General features: G+C 43.9%; 1 protein-coding gene across 1 annotated transcript in view; it reads left to right on the top strand.

Moving 5' to 3' along the window:
* LOC147901962 (beta-glucosidase 6-like) overlaps positions 1–15694 on the top strand; it is a 59458-nt gene extending 43764 nt beyond the window's left edge. The window contains exons 10-13 of the mRNA XM_087374531.1: positions 14200–14231; positions 14433–14529; positions 14824–14923; positions 15244–15694. Of these exons, the coding sequence (XP_087230657.1) occupies positions 14200–14231; positions 14433–14529; positions 14824–14923; positions 15244–15424 (410 nt within the window). The 3' untranslated portion in view covers positions 15425–15694. The remainder of the gene's footprint in view (positions 1–14199; positions 14232–14432; positions 14530–14823; positions 14924–15243) is intronic.
* Positions 15695–16340: the final 646 nt, after the last annotated feature.

Here is a 16340-nt window from a genome sequence, read left to right as displayed (position 1 = left end):
GGATCTCGGTCAATGACAATGGACTTGGGCATACCATGGTGTTTAAAGATCTATGCCATGAAAAGCTTAGCCATATGATCTGCCTTTATAGTTTTGCATACCGGAATGAATCTATCAATGATAGTCCAAATCCCATTATTCATTGATTTTGATCTTGGCAAATCAAAAATAGAGTCCATTGCGATACTTTTCCATCGTACCTGGGGCACGGGAAGAGGCATAAGTAGGCTAGGTGCCTTTCATCTATCATATTTGACCTTCTAACATAGGTTAAGCATTATGTAACAAACTGATGTATGCCTTTTCGCATCGCTAGCCAAAAGAAATACCTCTCTAAAGCTTGAGTTGTTGCTGTAATTCCCTTATGTCTAGCATATGGAGGTGCATGACATTCCTTCAAGATCTTTTGCCTCATCTCTGAAGTGATGCATAGGCAGTCATCTTTCAAGTGGACTACCCCTCTTGCACTTGCTGCAAAATCTCACCAAAATTTGCATCATTGGCATATTGCTCCCTCATGTCTTCCAGATCCCTATGATATCCAATAGTTAAATTGTTCACCTGGGATCTTCAAGACAAGGCATCTGCCACTATGTTCAGAGCTCCCGGAGTATGGACAATCTGAAAATTGTACATTGACAGTATGTTTGCCCATTTCATGTGCTTCTCAAAGAGCTTAGTCTGAGTCAAGAAATATCTCAAACTTTGGTGATCTGTCTTTACTATAAAGTCTATACCCAAAAGATAATGCTTCATGTATGGAGGGCATGAATCACAGCCAACAACTCTTTCTCATAGATTCCCAAATATCTCTCGGCATCTCGTAGTCTCCTACTCTCGTAGGCCACGATGACCATTTTGTTGGGATATCTCAAGGTGTATGCCTCAGGCACACCTTATGTTTCTATGTGTGAGTGCTAGAGGCACAGTTAGGTGCCCACAAGCACAGTTAGGTGGTGGAGAGCCACATAGGATGATTGAGAGAATCTAGGAGCAGATTGAGGAGATGATTGTGGAGCTCTGAAGTCATCAGTGATGTCAGTGAGCTTGTATGAGGTGCCTACTTAAGGACCTCACTCTTCTTCATTCCATAAGCAAGTATTCTGAGTTTGTGTCCACTCTACTCTTTCCTTTCAGTGTTCCAACATGGTATCAGAGCCATTTGATCCCCCTTGAGCCCATTTCTGCCACATCATCATCTTCTTCTTCATCTTCTTCTTCTCCATTTTCCTCTTTCTTCCCAAAATCTTTGAGAGCTTGGTTCTCCACCTACAAACGACCATTGCCCAAACCCTCTGAGCTGGAAACTCCTCTAGTATGGGCGAACTTCCACCTGCAAGCAATTGAAGAAAAAACGTCTGTGGTGGCTGCCATTCTCCAAACAGCGAATTTCTTCTGTTGCTCAATACTCCCTGCCTGCTCCGCCATTGCCTGAGCCCTCTTAGGAGTAGATGGGCGACCTCAAGACGAAGATTTTGAGCCATTTTTCAGGTCATTTGGTTCAGTAACGAGGGAGAAATCGTCAAAACTCAGTTTCAGCCTGTAGCAACTCTCCCGGGCAAAACTGCGCACCATTTCGTCCAACCTCTGTGCTAGACCCTCTCTGGTATATGAACGTTCTTTTGCTTCAGAAAGCCCTCTTTTCCTTGCTTTGAAGAGTGAGCTACAAGCCCTCCAAGTTCAGCCTTTTGGTTTTGACAGTTTTGGACAAGTTTTTGAAGATGATGCTACATAAAATGCTACTCTAGCATTTCTGGTTTTTTGAATCTTTCAATAACTTCAGTACAAGTGTGGATTCAGTTTTGTTTTGAATTGCTAGACCTGGTTTTGATTGGAAAGTATTCATTTTAGCCACTTCTATGAAGCATATAAGAAGAAGCATCATTGATTGAATATTGGTCACTAGTCTTTGCTGCATCAAGTGCTCATATTTTGGAAGTCTTTCAGCTATTTTTTGTCTTGTAAGAGAGATAGACACTGCCCAATATCTGGGTTAGACCCTCTCATGGCTACCCTATTGAATCTAGAGAAGTTCAATGGAAAGGGCTTCCACACATGGCAGATGAAGGTGAAATTTGCATTGATGAGGGAGAACTTATGGGGACTTGTCAAACCTACTCCTACCGCTTCTTCTACGGCCTCCAATGCTGGAGAATCCTCAACTCCGACATGACCGGCAAGGGATCCAGCTAGAGAAGAAAAAGCATATGGTATCATTGCTCTTGCTTTAGGAGATGATTATATTCACCATATCTCTGACTTGGAGTCTCCTTCAGAAGCTTGGCAGAAGCTTGACATGATTTTTGGTGCTAGCTCTCACATCTCTAAACTATGACTTAAAATCTCTTTCTTTGAATTGAAGATGGCTAGTGGTACTACTTTGGCAGCTCATGTCAACTATATGCGGAGTCTTATGACTCAGCTTGCTTCTATCAACTCTCCTATTACTCCAGATGATGCTATGGCAGTGTTACTTAAGAGTATGCTTGAAGATTATGATCACATAGTTAGCACTTTGAAAAATCTTCCTAATCCTAATCTTGAAGGTATTATCTCTGCTCTCCAAGAAGAAGAAAGGCATATGGAGCTCAGGAAAGGCAATGACACTGTTTATGCTGTAAAAGTTCAGAAGGGCAAGTATACCCCTTGCAATCACTGTGGAAAGACAAATCACCTTTCAAAGGACTGCTTCAAAATTAATCCATGCAAGCACTGTGGCAAGAACAACCATAATGAGAAGTTTTGCAGAGCCAAAGCAAAGACAGAAAAAGCAAATCTACTTTCAGTTGATGAGCCTCCACAAGATGAGGCATCCTTTGAAGATTATGCATTTTAAATCATCTCTATGTATGCTCCAGATCTCTCTTTTTATGTCAAGGTACTCAGCCTGGATAGTCCTCCAAAATGAATGAAATAAACTATTGTGTTTTTGTGTGTTTTGTAAACACCTCTGTTCACCTTATGATGTAGGCCATGTGTATGTTTTGCTCCATGGTACCTCCTGCAGACATTGTGTGCATGTACATGCAGGGGAGATAACCATTGGAAGGTCTTTTTGTATCCCTTTTGTTTACATAACACCCAAGGGAACCCTTGCTAGCACGAGAACCTAGCCATAGATTAATCCTTGACCACCATGAGATGGCATGAGAAACTATGAGACTAGATGTATCCTTGACATAGCCTGAGGCATTCCCTTGAGGGGGGGTTTGTTGGGATATCTCAAGGTGTATGCCTCAGGCACACCTTATGTTTCTATGTGTGAGTGCTAGAGGCACAGTTAGGTGCCCACAAGCACAGTTAGGTGGTGGAGAGCCACATAGGATGATTGAGAGAATCTAGGAGCAGATTGAGGAGATGATTGTGGAGCTCTGAAGTCATCAGTGATGTCAGTGAGCTTGTATGAGGTGCCTACTTAAGGACCTCACTCTTCTTCATTCCATAAGCAAGTATTCTGAGTTTGTGTCCACTCTACTCTTTCCTTTCAGTGTTCCAACACATTTTGGTGCAATGCAGCCCAACACACTCCCCACAAGCATCACAATCCACATCAAATGGCTGATACAAATGAAGAACTATTAGCATTGGCTCTGTGGTTAGCTTCTCTTTGAGTGTAGTGAATGCTTTCTTCTGTGGATTACCCCATCTGAAAGCTGCATTTTTGCTTGGTCAAGTTGTGAAGTGGAGCGGCTATATCTTCTGTAGTAAGAACACAGGGCTAGGAAACTACGGAGTTCATGCACAGTCTTCAGCTCTGGTCATTCCTAAATGGCTTGGATCTTTGCCAAACCCATCCGTATCCCATCTTTGGATATTATATGCCCCAAATAGTGGATCTCTTACACAAAGCATTCATTCTTCTTGCTGTTTGCATAGAGCTGATGATTTCACAGCTTTTGGAAAACCGTAGCAAGATGTTCCTTATGCTCTTCTTTGGACTTCGAGAAAACAATGATGTCATCGAAGAAGGTTCCTACGAATTGTCCATAAGGTCGGAAGATACGATCCATCATTTTGCCAAAAGTAGAAGGGGCATTTGTCGACCCAAAGGCATCACCTGATCCTTATATAGCCCAAAAATAGTGCAAAATGTTGTCTTGTGCACACCATGTGGCTGTATTCTCACTTGGTGATACTTACTCTTTAAGTCCGTCTTGCTGAAAATTGAGGCTCCAACACATCATTAATGCGCGGAATTGGAAATCTATTCTTAATGGTCATTTTGTTCAGTGCACGATAGTCAATGCACATAGGAAATGAACCATCTTTCTTCTGTACAAGTAGTATAGGGGAGCAAAATGAATCATCCCCTTGGACAACAAGTCTTGCACTTGGGCCATGATTTCCTCTCGTTGAGCTGCACTAACTCTATATTGGGTTCTATGAGATGGCTCACTGCCAGGAATAAGCTCTATGCCATGATCTTCTGGTCTCTCGGGGGCTAACTCCCCTGGCAAAAAGCGTCTGAAAAACAATCTTTAAAGTTTACGAGAAACTAAAATTTATTATCTGCCTCATTCATTTCAATATGCATTTCAACTTATCTTTCTTTTATAAAAACCATATACACTGAAAGTGCAGAATTTATTGCTTTTCCAACTGAAACATTAGATACAATGGGGATGGTCTCCTTCTATTCATGGCAACCACATGCTGCGTTTTACCCCTATGTATAAACCGAAGCACTCTCTCAGGAAGGGTTAGCTTCACTGCCTTGCAATGGAACCAAGACATCAAGACATACCCCAAACCACGTCATGATGTTTCAATGGGGAGATGAAGAAATCCTCCTGATCAACATAGTTCTGTACATGAAGACGGAGCTCCCTATCAAGGGAGTAATTGGCACAGGGTTCCCACAGAACATCTGGTAAGCATCCAGAGCCCTACCCAACTCCTCCATCTTTATCTCCAACCTCAGGGCTAAATCTTCTGAGATAAAGTTTTATGTAGCCCCGGGATCAAACAATATTAGCGCCTACCGGTATCTTATCTTGCCCCAAGAAAGCAGCAACTCTCCTTCCTCTGGATTTGTCACTCTACCCAAAATGTCTGGAATTCCTCCTGCCATCGGTTGTTGGTGTCCTAGTGGCTTTCTCTGCTCCCTAGAACTCAAAGGTTTCTCGGGGCACTGGGCAGCTACATGCCCTTTCTTTCTACACCTGAAACATTTTCCCTCTTTGTGAAAAATGGCTATCTACTCAGGGGAAAATTGGGGTTTACCCTTGAAGGCTTTTGGCACTTGGTTTCCCCTCGGCTTCTGAGGCTGAAATTCCCTCTTTTGAGCCTTGGGAAACTCCTTTTTCTATGACTGAGATGTGGCTGGCTTTTTCTTGTCTGCTGTCCCAGCAAAAAGAGAAGGCACTATGGTGGGATCCTGCATATGTATTAAGCTTGCCACAGTGGCTACGTGCATGATATCTTGTATGCCCTTATGTTGTTGGGTATTAACCACAGCCTGTATCTTTGGAGTGAGACCAGACCTTTACTTCTTACCTAGCTTTTCTTTAAAGACTCAACCACTCTCTCCCTTAGTGCTCCCAAACTTGCCTATCCCTCGACCGTCTTAATCTTCTTGCTAGACGGCTCTTCTACTTTATATGGCAATTGGCCCCACCTCTCAATCCTAGCCCACTCTTCTATTTCTCATTGCACCGAAACCCAATCCGTTGATGGTCCTAGTACATACTAGCTCAAGCCAGACCCCCATTAAGATTCTCCTTACTAGAAGCCCTTGGTTTCCCCCCCACGCCCCCCCAATCCCATCTACCTTCTCTACTAGAGAAGTGATGCCTCTACTAGAGAAGTGATGAAGAATTAAAGGCTTGCTTACATTAAACCTATAGAGCAAGGCATCATTTGACTAACAAAGCCATCACATGGTTCATCTACGTGAAGGCAACAGTTTTCAAGAAAATTGGAGAGCAATAAACCTCTTAAAAATTTACCTAGTATAATCTTTGGTGGATAGAGTGAAGGCCTAGAAAAGCAAGTGCTATGGACTTCTCACACTGGATTTTTAAACTTTAGGAAGTGCACTTTCATTTGTTGTTTACCCCAAAAGTTGGTTAGGTGCAGAAGACTCTTCAACATAAAAAGTAAACCAAAGCTCTATAAGGCAGGTATAATGTCCCCGTATTTGGCTCTTCTAGTACATGATATGAGAGGCTGAAGTATGTATTTGTCGTGACTCTTATATGTAAGCTTCCTTCCTTGCTTATCCTAGCTTTATTCTTCCCCCCATTCTCATCCGCCCCTCCTCTTCTTAGGATCCTCAGTGGTTTGCTCCCTCTTTTCCTTCCCCTATTCTATGTTCGATTCAGCTCCTTCATGCCTTGGTTCTACCTTAACTTTCCTCCCCTCAACCCTTCTAGTTAAAACACTGGTTTAGGACATTCGCCATCACTATTGACATCCACTTGCCCCCGGCCCTCTCCCCCCCCACAAAAAAGAAACCTACTTTGTGGGTCACATCATTGCTTTACACTATGGTGAGATCTCTTCTCTCCTTCCATTTCTTTAGGGCTAGTTAGGCTGGAAAAGGCCTTGGGCAGCTTGAAATATTTAGGGGGAGCTTGCATTAACCTTGTTTTCTCCCCTCGCCCCTCTAATCCATTGTGATTTTTCCTCTCCCTCCCTTTTTTCCTTTATTTTATTCTTTTGTCCCCCACCCTTTCTAGTTAACCTTCTTTCTTACCTTCCTTTTCCATCTTTTGGCATGTTCCTCTTGCGAGCAAGTTTCAACATCCTTGACTAGATTTGAGAGCAAATGGTGGGATGCATTAAATGTATCAAAAAGTCTAGGTGAGTTCATAGAGGGCCATGACCACATTCTAGAGGTCACCATCTATGGGAGAAGGGTTTTCTTTCTTTAGCTCACTTTGTTAGATGCTCCCTAGCTCCTATATTAGGCTCACACTTGGTACTATGGATTTAACATGGATGATGTCATGAAAAAGTATGATATCCCTACCTTCAGATATCATCCTCTACATTGATAGATATCCTCCTTAACATTGATGGTGTTTTCAGATTTGTCTTGAAGTCCTTCACTTCCGCAACAAATCAATGGGATCCGAGAGAGTGGTTTTGGCCTTCCAAGATCGGCCTCACCGAGTAGGTGGACGAGATGCCCTTTTTTTCCTATATCGCTCAGATTGATAGGAGGCTTCAGATGGACTCTTCGACTTGGACCCCTTTGAGGGAGAGGCAGAGAGTGCTCTAGGAGGTCTGTTCTAGGTTTTGGACGCATCTATGGTGCAGTTCAATGGGATCCGAGAGAGTGGTTTTGGCCTTCCAAGATCGGCCTCACCGAGTAGGTGGACGAGATGCCCTTTTTTTCCTATATCGCTCAGATTGATAGGAGGCTTCAGATGGACTCTTCGACTTGGACCCCTTTGAGGGAGAGGCAGAGAGTGCTCTAGGAGGTCTGTTCTAGGTTTTGGACGCATCTATGGTGCAGTTTGCGACCGAGGAAGATCTCCTACTTCTAGCTGGTCGCCCATAGAGGCTTGCCCATAGGCCCAAGGTTGGTGCCCTAGGAGGTCCGTTCCAGGTTTTGGACGCACCTATGGTGTAGTTTGCGGCCAAGGAAGATCTCCTACTTCTGGCTAGCCGCCCACGGAGGCTTGCCCATAGACTCGTGATTGTTGCAGATGCGGGTGGAGAGGCAGTGTCACTGCTGCTCTACTAGAGTCCTCGAGACGATTCCTCATTGCCTTTGGAGCTATCATAGCGCAGTGAGGATCTCGATGGGAGCCCTCAGGATTATGACCCGCGTGTAGTTCCTTCAAAGGGACCACACCTGGGGGATGGTGGCTTGGTTGACTGAGCCTCCGAGGTCATGCATTCCAGATTAATGAGGTCTCTCCAGCTTTTGGGATACATGGTCAAAGCATTCAGAGAATAGAGCTCCATAAACCAGAGGCGCCATCTGGGGGCATCCTCCTCTGGGGGCTAGCCACCCACGGAGGCTTGCCCATAGATCCGTGATTGTTGCAGATGCGGGTGGAGAGGCAGTGTCACTGCTGCTCTGCTAGAGTCCTCGAGACGATTCCTCATTGCCTTTGGAGCTATCATAGCGCAGTGAGGATCTCGATGGGAGCCCTCAGGATTATGACCCGCATGTAGTCGCTTCAAAGGGACCACACCTGGGGGATGGTGGCTTGGTTGACTAAGCCTCCGAGGTCATGCATTCCAGATAGATGAGGTCTCTCCAGCTTTTGGGATACATGGTACCATCAAAGCATTCAGAGAATAGAGCTCCATAAACCAGAGGCGCCATCTGGGGGCATCCTCCTCTGGGACGTTGGGAGGATCAATGTGCCACTCCTTTCTCAATCGGCTCACCACTTTGATTATCTGCCAATGAATCCCATCCAGACTCTCGTCCATCTCTGGGTCTCGCTCAGTGAGTGTCTAAAGTAGGCCTCTAGGCCCTACATGGAAGAAACCAGGCTACTTTCTACCTCGTTGAATCGTCATCCTCAAGGGGACCCCAGTCCGAGAAAACTGACCCAACCATCAGCTATCCACCCACATGCGGGGTCCCTCCCACCAAGACTAAGGGATGGCTAGGTCAATCTTTCTTATCCGCTACCTTGCCCCTCGCATATGAGCTATGTATGTCTTCCTCCATAGGTAGTCTATTCCATCTGCCAAAGGAACAAGTTGGGCCACTGTCCCACTGCGCCCATCCAATGTGAGTCCACTGTCCGAGCATACATCCATCCTGATCCCTAATCTCTGAGTGCCAAATGAGGGGTTGATGCTTGAACTCCCCTCTGCAAATGCAGCTGAGCACGGATGAGCCCCCTTGCTAATCCGTTCCAAACCTTTTGTAGGCTCCTCATCATGAGGGAACCCTTCCACGTAAGGGGGGCTTCTGAGAAGATCCAATGTGTGAGTACTGCCACTACCCCCCAATGCGTGGGGTATTCTTGAGAAGCCCTCGCTATAAGAGGAGCTTCCAGGGCTCTGCACCAAGGGTGAGGCCACGCACAACCAACTTGCCCAAGTGGGCTCTGCTCTGCATCTCCGGATCAATGATACCCAAGCCTTCTAATGCATGCAGCATGATCACCGTCTATCAAGCGACCCCGGGCTCTGGTGTTCCTCATGCCATCCTTCCTGCCCAAGGAAATTCCGAACCAAACGACGGAGCTGTCCAATGCACTCTCGGTGGAAGCACTAGCAGGAGGCAATGTACCAGGCCGTGGCAAGAAGTATCTGGATTGCTACTAAGACAGGTCCGCTAGGGAGAGTTTGGCCGAGCTCCAGTAGAGAAGCCTGCACCGAACACTCTCTGCAAAGGGGGCTGAGCACGAATGAGACCCCCTGCTAATCTATGCCAGACCCTATGTATGCTCCTCATCATGGGGAACCCCTTCCCTGTAAAGGGGGCCTCTGAGAAGATCCATCTATTAGTGTTGCCACTGCCCCCCATCGCATGTGGTATTCTTGAGAAGCCCTCGCTATAAGAGGAGCTTCTGAGGCTCTGCACTACGTGTGAGGGCACGCACAACCAACTTATTTAAGTGGGGTCTACTCTGCATCTCTAGATCAATGATACCCAAGCCTCCCAATGCCTGCGGCATGATTACCATCACCGTCTGCCAAGCAACCCGGGATTTGGTGTTCCTCGTGCCATCCGATCTTGCCCAAAGGAAATTCCGAACCAAACATCAGAGCTGCTCAATGCACTCTCTGTGGAAGCACCAGCAGGAGGCAATGTACCAGGCCGTGGCAAGAAGGACTTAGTTTGCTACTAAGGCACGGCCCGCTAGGGAGAGTTTGGCCGAGCTCCAGTAGAGAAGCCTGCGCCAAACACTCTCTGCAAACGGGGCTGAGCATGGATGAGGCCCCTTGCTAATCTCTACCAGACCCTATGTATGCTCCTCATCATGGGGGACCCTTCCCTATAAAGGGGGCCTCTAAGAAGAGCCATCTGTGAGTGCTACCATTGCCCCCCAGTGTGTGGGGTGTTCTTGTGAAGCCCTTGTTGTAAGAGGAGCTTCTAAGGCTCTGCACTAGGGGTGAGGGCGCGCACAACAAACTTGTCCAAGTGGGCTCTGCTTTGCATCTCGCTCTGCTTTGCATCTCCAAATCAATGATACCCAAGCCTCCCAATCGCTCTGCATCCCCAGATCAATGATACCCAAGCCTCCCAATCCCTACGGCATGATCACTATTTGCTAAGCGACCCGTGCTTTGGTTCTGGTGTTCCTCGTGCCATTAGATCCTACCTGAAGGAAATTCTCAACCAAACATTGGAGCTGTCCAATGCACTCTCTGTGAAAGAACTAGCAAGAGGCAATGTACCAGGCCGTGGTAAGAAGGACCTAGTTTGCTACTAAGGCATGGCCTACTAGGGACAGTTTGGTCAAGCTTCAATAGAGAAGCCTGTGCCAAATACTCCCAAGAACTAGGGCAAACTACTGCTCTGTTATAATATCAATACCCACCTGGCACCTCAGGTATCTCGATGTCTTGCCCCGCAGTATCCAGCAGAAGCCAAAGGCACTCCCCCACTCTCGAAGCTCTTGTGTTTCCTGAGAGCTTGTGAAGAAACCAATGGATTTTGTCCAATTAATCCATGCACCCGAGGCCTCACAATAAATAGCCAAGGCTCCCCTGACTCTCTCCAAGCTCACTTTGGTGCTCTCTACATACAAGGCTGTGTCATCTGCAAACTCGAAATTTGAAAGCTCCTCCTCCTATTTGATTTGGTATCCTCAACCTGTGAGGCCCGCCACCTACGATCTCAAATAGTAGCCCAATGCCTCTGCTACAAAAAGAAAATTAAAGGGAGCTAAGGGACAAATTAAGCGAGAGAGAAAAAAGGCCTCACCCGTGTGTCCGCTGATAAGCATCTGACTAGAGCTGCCCACATATAGCATAGAGATTCCTCTAATCCATCTGTCTGAGAAACCCAACCTTTGCATAGTGTCCTCTTGAAAAGACCTCTCCACCCTGTCATAAGCCTTCTCAAAACCCAAAAGAGAAGGATGGCCAAAGGTTGTCTCTCCTCCCTAGCTGAAAATGTTATCCAGAATGCTACTCTCCTGTACAAAACCAATTTGTGTATCATGGATGTTGTCGGTGAGATGAGGCCACAACCGCAAAATGAAGACCTTAGCAATTATCTTGTATGCAGTGTCCAGCAGAGTGATCGGTCTCCACTGTCCGATATCTGACCAATCTCCCTCTTTCAGGATCAAACAAATCGACCCTCTGCTCAGGGGCTAAGGAAGGGAACCCATGTCGAAGATCTCTTGGCAGGTTGAGTAGAAAGGGGTGGCAATGATCTCCTAGAAGTTACGAAAGAAGTCCAGAGTCAAACCATTTTCGCCAGGACACTTCCGGGTCGGTAGGGCCTTGAGGGCCTACGAGAGCTCCTCATCTGTGGAAGGCTCGTCCAATCTCGCACTCAACTCCTGTGAGACTACTAACGGAACATGGTCCCAAACTAACTCACGGACCACAAGGCAAGCTGGAGTCACCCTCTCCGCGTGTAAGAGCTAGCTGTAGAAATCCGTGGTCAGCAGCTCCAGAGAATCTCATGTGGATCAATGTGCAGAATGAATGCCCCATGTATCCCGTAATCGTTGTAACTACAAGGTCTCGTCTTAGTGCACGCGCGGGCTTCTGAAGAGCCCTCCTCTGTCTAAGGACATGAGTCTGCAACTCCTCATTGCGATTCCTTTGAATCGCATCTGCCATTGACGAAGCCCAGCTCTCACAGGGTGCTGAGTGTGGCTGTTGCCAAATCTATGCAATACCCAGCCGAATCTCCTCATCTTGCAATGGAATGCGAACCCTCTTTTTGGGAAGACCACAGCGGGGCTTCTCTAGGTATAATACTGCTGGAGAGTGGTCTAACATCGTGGTGCTTGCTAGAATCTCTATAGAGCCACCTCTGTGGAGTGCCCAGTCTCGACATACAAGCGATCCAGCCTCTCAAGCAATCCATCGTGTCGCCTTTGGCCGAAAGAGAAGAGAAGGCTACTAGGGATCTTGCTGAACTCTGGCTCTCTCCACGGATCATGAAGATGAACTGCTCTCATGTGCTCCGCTCTACTGTTGGCATCTCGGAAAAGGAGGAACCCCCCTACTTGTCCTTCCCAAACTCCAGGTTGAAGTCTCCTCCAACGATCTGAGGGTCAACATCTAGAAGACACTCTGTCAGCCTCCTCTGAAAGGCCGGACAGTGATGTTTGCATGCTGGGGCATACATATTTAGGATCCCAATCCTGGACTCATTCTGACTCCCATCCAAACTGCCCGCCCTAAGATAAGCTCACTCTGATCGTAGACCTCTGGGCCCACCGCGTGGGAGATCAATCCTTGCCTTAGGCGGCAATCCATAGATCGGCTTTCCCGCATGAAGCTTAACTAGAAATTCACTTCAGCACCATGGGCGTGCCAAAGATCTAGTCCCTGTGGACCCATGGGTGGTGAGGACAACCATAGCAAGAGTGGCAATGGGGGAAGGAGGGGGTGGGGGAGCTCGGGAGGAGGACGTGGGCGTGGAGAGGGAGAGGGATCTGGGGGGGTAAGGTGGCAGGGAGGAAATGAGGTAGTCAGAGGCTCGCATTGCTGATCAAGTGCAACGGGGTTCTAGATCCCCTTCTCCTTAACTGGTGCCGGGCTACCCTTTGGCCATTGTATTGTCAGAAACTCTTGAGGGGCTACAAAACTCATCCTTTGATCCTTGATCCTATCTCCTCAAATGAGTGTATTTATTAATTAATCTGAACTTTGAGATTTTGTTTTCAACTTTAATCCCTTTGTGTATTTTTTAATTCCATATATGATGTATGCACGTTTATAGTCAACTATGGTATAATCTACTCAATTGTTGATGGTGATTGATCATTGCATTCTATGGACTATAGTCACTAGTATATAGTCCCTCTTCATCTCCATGCCTCGGGGAAAATAAGGATAATTATCAAAGAGGATGTACCTAATATATCTTAACATTTTATCCCATACGATGTGTGTACCACTACTCATGCAGTATGTATGGTACCACCTTATTGTAGTATGCCCTCTATTAGTACCTAGAGGGTAATTAGATCATCCTTAGTACTATGTGTTGCTTGATTACTAGCCTCCCCAATGGTCTTTTACTATGTGGTCAACCCATTTGCTTAGTTTTATCTCCTTGACTGTATCAAACAATTTTGCCATACAAGGGTTGGCCCTCCTTATGATCTTCTTGAACATCCCATGATCGAGATTACCAATGTTTTCCATGCCTATTCAATCAACTCTCCTCAAGATCCTAAGAGGTCTGTAATTTTGCGATTTGATAGTTTCTTGAGGTCCTTCTCTTTGTTGCTAAGCGTGAAGAGTTCCTTGTCACAATATAGACACAACCCAAACCTTGTGTTTTATAATGCATCAAAACTTGAATAAATTTTGTGCTATGATGTGCACCTGTCCTAATGACATGATCGGGTGCTTTGTGAAAAGTGCCACCTATGTGTAATTTTGCGATTTGATAGTTTCTTGAGGTCCTCTTTGTTGCTAAGCGTGAAGAGTTCCTTGTCACAATATAGACACAACCCAAACCTTGTGTTTTATAATACATCAAAACTTGAATAAAGTTTTTGCTATAATGTGCACCTGTCCTAATGACATGATCGGGTGCTTGTGAAAAGTGCCACCTATCATGTTTCAGTTCTCTAATGAGGCTTGGAGAGAGGCAAAAATGCCCATTGTCACGTTCTTTTTGTTGGGGTAGCTCCAACTTGTGAGTCTTGGAAAGAGATGGAGGGAGGGCCCTAGGGAATGAGGAAGCTTAAAATTGTTGGAAATTACTCATTTAATACTAGTGTCTATATGTTATTATAGGAACAAGAGAGAACATTTACAAGAAATCACACACCTAAGAGGGTTCAATATAAGTTTATATCTAAACATTGAAAATTATTCAAACTTGTCTTTTTACTTTTTATAAACAAAGTCGTGATGCTTTATGTTTTCTTTTTCTCCATTGTTGACATTGAATCACAAGATGATAATGGGTGATTTATGGATATACAGTGTAATTTAGAATTTTTAGATTAAGTGTAATGTGTTAATATAAGCTATGTTATATATAAAAACGGCTCTTATAAAATTGGAGATATGTTATTTGAAATATTGCCTAGAGTGTAAAAAGATATCATAATTATTTGGTATTTTTTGCAGCTTATGATAAAAATGGATCTGCCATAGGATTGGTACGTATGTTCATAATAGATAACTTGTTCAAATCCCTTTTAATGTGAAATATATCAAAGATATGAAAATTTAATCCTTGTTTTGTGTCCTCATCAAGTTTTGTCGAGCAATAAATTCTACAAGCAATCTACTTTGTAGTTCTATAATCTAGTTTGCTATAAACTATGGAATTTGGCTCATGAATATTTTTTTCTCTACAGTATGACCATGAGTATGGAGTGCCTTGGTGCTTCACAAAAATTGTGCAATACATGATGGATCACTACAACAATATTCCAGTGTACATAACAGAGACAGGTAATCTATTTTAAATGTAGTTTAAAAGAAAGAGAGAATTGGATTAATTCACTTTTTGTGATTGCGAACCTCTTCTAAACACTTGATTATATTATCGAACTTGCAACATGTAAACATGTTGTCTTTTTAAATTCCTTTTTTCCTCATTTCTTCAATCATAACTACCTTTTCTAATACCTTTATTTTGTTTTGGATGGTCATGCATATGCATTAGTCAAAATGTCATGACTATAGACACTATTGTAATAATATCATTTGGAAATGAATGTTTACTAATAGAGTTCCCTCATATAGGGTGGGGGATGGATTCATCTTCCTTGAATGAGACTTTGAATGACACAGAGCGTGCGGAATTTTTCCAAGCATACTATACGACATTGAGTGAAGCCATCAAGTAAGTTGTCTCTTGAAGATTATCATAGCTATATTGCCAATACTATATAAATAAAGGAAAATTCAAACTATATTAAAGCTAAAAGCCTAAGTTATATTTTGTTTTGATAAATATATAAAAATGGATTTTGATGTTGTTTAATGATGCATTTTAGCATCTATAATTGCTCTTAAGTGATGGATTACAAATTCTATCTCAATGTTAAAAACGTATGTTTTCAAGTCTTATTATCTCATCTAGATATAAATAGTTTTACTTAATTTGATTATATGATTCTACTTTGAGGTCATGATTGGTTGATTATTGTTTTGTTTTGGCAGGAGTGGTGGAAATGTCAGAGGTATCTTTGCTTGGTCACTGATAGATGGATTTGAGTTCTTTTTAGGCTTGCAAGTGAGATTCGGCCTTTTCTATGTAGATGATGACTTCAATCGTTATCCTCGATTGACCGCCATATGGTTCAAGCAATTCCTCTCCAACCAACAAGAGAAATATTTATAATTTACCTAAACACAAAAGAATCGCATTTTAGTAGCAAGAATATATAGAAAAAAAATTAAAGAGAAAGCAAACTTTGTAGTGGTGGCCGGCGAAGAAAGCAACCAAAAAAATTTGCCATCTAATGGTGATTATGTTGTAATGTACTATGTGAATTTGATGAAATGGCAAAGTTCATTTGAATAAAGATGAGGGAAATTGCCATGATAATGTTTCAAGTAGAAGTAAGGTCAGGAGTTTGACTGTAGACAATATTGTAGTGACTTTTGATCTTTAACATATTCCTTATGGTATAATACCTAATAACTAATGAATTTTACATGTCATCTCAAATTTTCCTATGTTGAGTTCTCTCTTGCCCCTTTCCAGATGTCTTATTAATGAAAGATATCCGAATATCATAGCTGCTCATCCCATGTCACCTGTCACCGTAAATAAACAATGTTAGGTAGATTTATAATGTAATATTGATGGGTATCTTTAGCATATGGGGAAGATTACCCCATATCAATATGCTAGTAATCAATGTAAAGATCAATAACCAAAGTAGCCCCAATGAAGTCTCTTGAATATGCATGAAGCCTAAAATGCAAAAGCAAGCTACGTTCTAAAGCAATAATAGTCCAAGACTTGGCATCTAGATTGGACTAAAGATTGGGCACCATCAAGATTGAATGCCTCGTCGTAGATCTGGACTTTGATTACCACACTCCAAACCACCATTGGGAAGCTAGAAATTGGAGCCCCAATTTGGATGAATTTGTTGTCATAATAAATATGCATAAAAGAAGACAACACTCACAACCCAATGGGAGGACTAGATGTTGCGGTCAAGCATCTACTCTATCTTCCACCATCAACAAGTATAGATGAGGTATCATGATCTAGGTACAAAAGGACATTGAGCAATAATCATACT

This window comes from Dipteris shenzhenensis, chromosome 5 (assembly GCF_047967505.1).
Source record: "Dipteris shenzhenensis isolate YYH24624 ecotype China chromosome 5, Dip_SZ_1.0, whole genome shotgun sequence".
Classification (NCBI taxonomy): Eukaryota; Viridiplantae; Streptophyta; class Polypodiopsida; order Gleicheniales; family Dipteridaceae; genus Dipteris; species Dipteris shenzhenensis.
The sequence above is the reverse complement of the archived record's forward strand: the minus strand, read 5'-3'. Positions and strand labels throughout refer to the sequence as shown.